The following is a 5,593-nucleotide window of genomic DNA, read 5'->3' on the forward strand; positions in this document are numbered from 1 at the left end:
ATCTCCAATATTTTTATAACTAAGAAACGAAAGTGTTCAAAGAAAATGAAAGAAACACACAATTTGTTTTGTAATGCCCCCTATGATATTCCTCCCGGGTGTTGCTTGTAGCAGTGTCCAGGAGATTAATCTTCAATTCCTGGAGACTCCAGGGCAATCCTGGAGGGTTGGCAACCCATGGGGGAACCAAAGTCAATTGCGCCACTTTGCCTGAGACCGTGGCCGAGATGAGCTAACCTCAGCACAGACTGGGCATCGAGGGCCTCATTCCTTTTGGAAAGAAAGTCTCCGTCTGTCCCTCCCCACCCTTCCCTCCCCCAATAAAAAGGCCACTAACCCTGAAAGTCACAGCCTGTAAAGTGCATACCAAGGAAGCATTTACCATCAGCCCTGCAACTAATCCAATCACATTAACCAGTTAGTCAAAGAAACAAGAAAAATTCTCAAACCATTTTCATTGCAATAATAATCTGTATTAAATATTAGGACAAGCAATAACAAACAGTAGCTTAACAGAAAATATCCAGAGAGGCAGATTCGATTGTTACGATGGGCTCCGTATATAGGCCACCCCTTGGTGAACTGTATATGCAATTTATATTGCAGCAACTCAGTTTAACAATTAAAATTCAAATACATGGACATGAGAACCACACTGAAGTTTCACACGTGGCTTTCAATCACGTGTAAAGTAGTGGTAGCTAGAAGTGACGAATTCTCCTAACTTTCTGCAAGTGTGACAGAATTTTAATGCTTCAACCTCCACGACTTTTACCTTTTTGGTTTTTTTATTAAAGGGAAACTGCGGCATTTTTATCATTAACCCATTAAATGACACAGCAGAGTTGCAAGAATTCATTCGGTTAAAGAAAGTAAAAAAAAGAGGCCATTATGTCTCTGCATGCTAAGTAAGTAAAGGGAATGAGAATTCCTGCATACTATTCTGTGTATAGGGGAAGGGGAGAAATAAATAGACTGATAGCAAATTCAGAATTCGAGCACTAATGAAATTGATAGGGGTGTAACACAGCTGCTTCCGGCAGCAAGAGCTGCTTCGCTGGGAGAATAGGGAGAGCAAGAAAATGGGCATGATGGTGGGTGGAGAGGAAATAAATTGTACGCAAGATTGGAGGACTTACTTTGCAATCAGAATAACAGACATTTTAGGTGGCATCTGTATTTCGTTGGGCACAGTTTACCCTGGAGTTCCCCTTTAAATTGAAACGCCTCTCTGGCTGTTACAGTAGTTGCACGTAATCACGAAGAAAAGTCATGGACACCAACTGGGAGCACGCAGCACTGGAGGGGTTTTGGAAAGACTGGTGGGTGTGGGCAGCGGACAGCAGATAGGGCCTGTCCAGGAAAAAGAAATGGGGTTCAGTTGGCCTGGCGAGACCAGGATTCAGTTGGGGCAACAACAAAAATTTGTATTTATATAGCGTTTTTAAGGCAGTAAAACATCCCAAGGCGCATCACAGGAGCATAATCAGACAAAAAAAAACGACTCCGAGCCACTTACGGACATATCAGGACAGGTGACCAAAAGCTTCATCAAAGAGGTAGATTTTAAGGAGCAGCTTAAAGGAGAGAGAAGTAAAGAGGTGGAGAGGTTTAGGGAAGGAATTCCAGAGCTTAAGGCCTAGACGGCTGAAGACACAGCCACCAACAGGATGGTGAAGGAAATCGGGGATGCACAAGAGGCAAGAACCGCAGAGATCTCAGAGGGTTGTAGGGCTGGAGGAGGTCACAGAGATAGGGAGGGACAAGGCCATGAAGGGATTTGAACACAAGGATGAGAATTTTAAATCTGAGGCATTGTTAGACTGGGAGCCAATGTTGGTCAGCAAGCACAGAGGGTGATGGGGTGAACGGGGCAGGCTTGGGGAGAAGTAAAGGTGGGCCAGGAAACACAGGGTGTGTATGGGGGTGGGGGGAGGTGATCGAACCCAGACTGTGCAACACCAGGAAGTACTCAGAGCTGGGGAAACCTGGGGTGGGTTAGGCCGGGAACTCACTGGAAGCAATGTGGCTGCAAAAAGACATTCGACAAAAATAGCTTTAAAAAGCTTACAAAACAGCTGGAGGGCATCTGCATGGCAATGGAAAAGAACATGCCCTAAACAAGAATGGGATCAAGTTGTTTCTATGATTTGATTGGTTGCAACGGCTGCTAGTGTTAAATCACTTACAGTAAATTATTTTCTATCTGCCTGTATTTCAGCAAACCAGCACGGTTAAATTAACAGGTTATTTTCAGCCAATCAAAAAACGCACGCTGGATTAAAGTGATGGGAGATGTACACGTTTCAGCTGGGTAGATAGATTCACAGGATTGCAAGGCCTTCCCTCACGTCAGTGAGCAATTCTCTCGCCACAGCCCGCACTCTCGCTACAAAGAGCTCTCCAGAGAGAGACGGAAGGGTTTCTCTCCTTATTGTTAAACGGCTCGGCATGGTTAAGCACAATAACTCCAGAGTTCTAGCAGCAAGAGTTTGGGTCCAACCGAGCTGTTCGATACCCTCTCCCTCTCCCTCTCCCAAACTTGTCAGCCCCTGCTGGGTCACTAGGTAGAACAAGATAGTCCACGGTGGATTTGGGAGGGTAAAAAAAAATGGTCCATCTACGATCACAATTATCGCTGACCGATATGCAAAGTTAATAGGAGTCAAGATGTGGGACATCAACTTAAGCCACATTTCTTACCCTCCTCTTCAGCTGCAGCAGCAGGGGCTTGCGAGGGTGGTCGTAACATTCCCATACACTCCAGTAGATTGGTAACCAGCTTAATCGAGGACAAGGGAAGCAGTTTTCAAGTGTTCATTATCTACTGTGGCTTAGTTCACATTTTGAAGGAGAAATGCCGTTTACAAAACACACTGAATGACTGCTTCCAACGTCACAAATTAATCGCTCTGACTGTCAGAGACTCCTGCGGGCATGTGATCAAACTGCACGGCACCTAGTGTTAAACCACTTACAGTAAATGGTGTCTTCAGGACAGAAGAGATAATTAGTGGCAATCTGAAATTATCATCCTGCTAAAAGTTGTTTCTCTTTTAAGCTACTCATTTACCAGTGCTCTTTTTGTTATAAATCAGAAAGTCCGATATATCGTGCCAAATGTTGCTGTCGTCATAGAGGTAGGTCATGGAAGACTGGAGCGATGGTTGCAGTGTGTGTGGATGGTGCTCAAACAGCCACAGAACAGTACCCCACATCAAAGTGGCGAACAGCGGGAAAGGGTCTCGCTTTGGCTCTGGAAAGTAACCCTTTTCGACAGCCAGTCGTGAAAGACCAAAGAGAACTCGAGATAACAGGTACATATTTATCTGTAGGGAAACAGAAGTGAAGAGAGAGATAGACAGTGGTTGTCAAAAGATGGACATCTTACAACAGCCATATGGCAAGGGCTGGATTTGGCCAACATTTTGGCAACCAATTAAGCAACTTTTATTTTTGAGCAGAATGGAACGATTCTCCTGAAACCACACCTGGCTGCTCCTGGGCAGCTACATTTAACTGGATCCTAAAATCTCATCCACAGATCCAAATGCACCTAGACAAAATGCATTAAAGGGTGGACAAGAGTCTACTGAATTGTCCCAGATTGGCTAAAATGTTATACAACAGCACAATACAACTATTCCCAATCATGCCATTTTTCTTATTAATTCTTCCCCCAATTTTCCCCTCTTTCCTGAAGCGGCTGGAGTACAGATCAATCTCCACCCTCCACCTCCAGGCTCATCAAAAGGACAGCAAAGAATGCTTTCCTTGGTGAGATCCACACCGGGCCGACACCACCCCCCCCCTGCACCAGGCCGACACCACCCCCCCCCCACAAGGCCGTCATACCCCCCCACCACCAGGCCGACACCCCCCCCCCCCCCCCGCACCAGGCCGACACCCCCCCCCACCGCACCAGGCCGACACCCCCCCCGCACCAGGCCGACACCCCCCCCCCCCACCAGGCCGACACCCCCCCCCCCCCGCACCAGGCCGACACCCCCCCCCCCCGCACCAGGCCGACACCCCCCCCCCCCCCACCAGGCCGACACCCCCCCCCCACCGCACCAGGCCGACACCCCCCCCCACCGCACCAGGCCGACACCCCCCCCCCCCACCAGGCCGACACCCCCCCCCCACCGCACCAGGCCGACACCCCCCCCCGCACCAGGCCGACACCCCCCCCCCCCCCCACCCCGCACCAGGCCGACACCCCCCCCCCCCCCCACCAGGCCGACACCCCCCCCCACCGCACCAGGCCGACACCCCCCCCCCCCCCGCACCAGGCCGACACCCCCCCCCCCCCCGCACCAGGCCGACACCCCCCCCCCCCACCAGGCCGACACCCCCCCCCACCGCACCAGGCCGACACCCCCCCCGCACCAGGCAGACACCCCCCCCACCGCACCAGGCAGACAGGCGTGATCAGTAGCAGGAAACTGGGCTGACTTTTCCCCCACTCTTGCCAGATGTACATTTATTTTTACTGTCCTGAATGAAATCAGCTGACTGACCACAGGCCAGGAATCAATCCTGGGTCTTAATTATGGCTCGGTTCCACATTGGGCACCGCATTTACCCATTGAACCATCAGCAGAGCTCCTGTTACCACATTTTCTATCAGCCACCACCTCCCTTCACATCATCATTGGATTGGAGGTTCATATTGTTACATCGGGAATTCATTACATAAAATGCCTACTTTGAGACTTTCACTCTCCTCTTCTCCTCCCCCTGCTTCTGCAATCTTCTCCCCTCCTCTCAGAGGCATTTACTCCTTCACTGGAGTACGATCTTACTCAGCAGTCGCTGTCCGGCCATTACTCAAGAGCGAGCTATCCAACTGTGGAAGTCACCACAGACGATCCTAATCCTGCTGAGAATCCACAGCCATGCATGACCCATGGGCCACTGGAGAGCAATCAGGAGTTAATTCCTCAACACGGGGGCCTCGAGACCAATACCAACACCCTGTCCGAGATCAGCAAACTCAGCACAGATCAAGGACTGAACCCCAAGATCTTCTCGGTCGCTGCAGCTCAGACACAGAGACTTTACCTCTGCTCTATTGGGATGGCTTGGGGCTGTTTCAGCCAGCAGGCCGAAAGGATAAAGAGGATAACCAATGTGGACAGACATATTGTCCTTTATGCAAAATGTAATTATAGGCAATTGAATTTAATGCACTTTTGCTTTCAGCTTTGTGGGTGGATGCCAGATAGAGGAGGCCAAAGGCACTGTAGTGTTGGACTAAATTTGTATTACACTGTGTATAGGCCAAAATATAATTATATTTTAAAAAAAGTAACTACGGAGAGCATGTTTTGATGGTTACTGTGAGTCTCGCTGCAGCCTAAACGCAACAGCAGTTTGACAATATCTGGAACACAGCAAATACTGAAACAACAGATCACAGACTGATTCAAGGCAAAAATATGATGAAAGATACCGGCCTACAGATATAAGAGCCATGGCTTTCCTCACACCTCCCACCCCCCCCCCCCCCCCCCGAGATTGGAACGTATCTCCTAACAGAGTGGGACTTCCACCCCAGAGACTCCCTGTTGACCCCGGCTGCATTGCAGGC

The 5,593-nt window shown here is 49.4% G+C and overlaps 1 protein-coding gene across 1 annotated transcript in view; it reads right to left on the minus strand.

Annotated features, from left to right (window-relative positions):
• Positions 1-451: 451 nt before the first annotated feature.
• Positions 452-5,593, minus strand: part of pxmp4 (peroxisomal membrane protein 4) — a 17,917-nt gene continuing 12,775 nt past the window's right edge. Inside the window, exon 4 of the mRNA XM_068000263.1 lies at positions 452-3,329. Coding sequence (XP_067856364.1) covers positions 3,066-3,329 — 264 coding nt within the window. The 3' untranslated portion in view covers positions 452-3,065. The remainder of the gene's footprint in view (positions 3,330-5,593) is intronic.

Source organism: Heptranchias perlo, chromosome 19 (assembly GCF_035084215.1).
Source record: "Heptranchias perlo isolate sHepPer1 chromosome 19, sHepPer1.hap1, whole genome shotgun sequence".
NCBI classification, from domain to species: Eukaryota; Metazoa; Chordata; class Chondrichthyes; order Hexanchiformes; family Hexanchidae; genus Heptranchias; species Heptranchias perlo.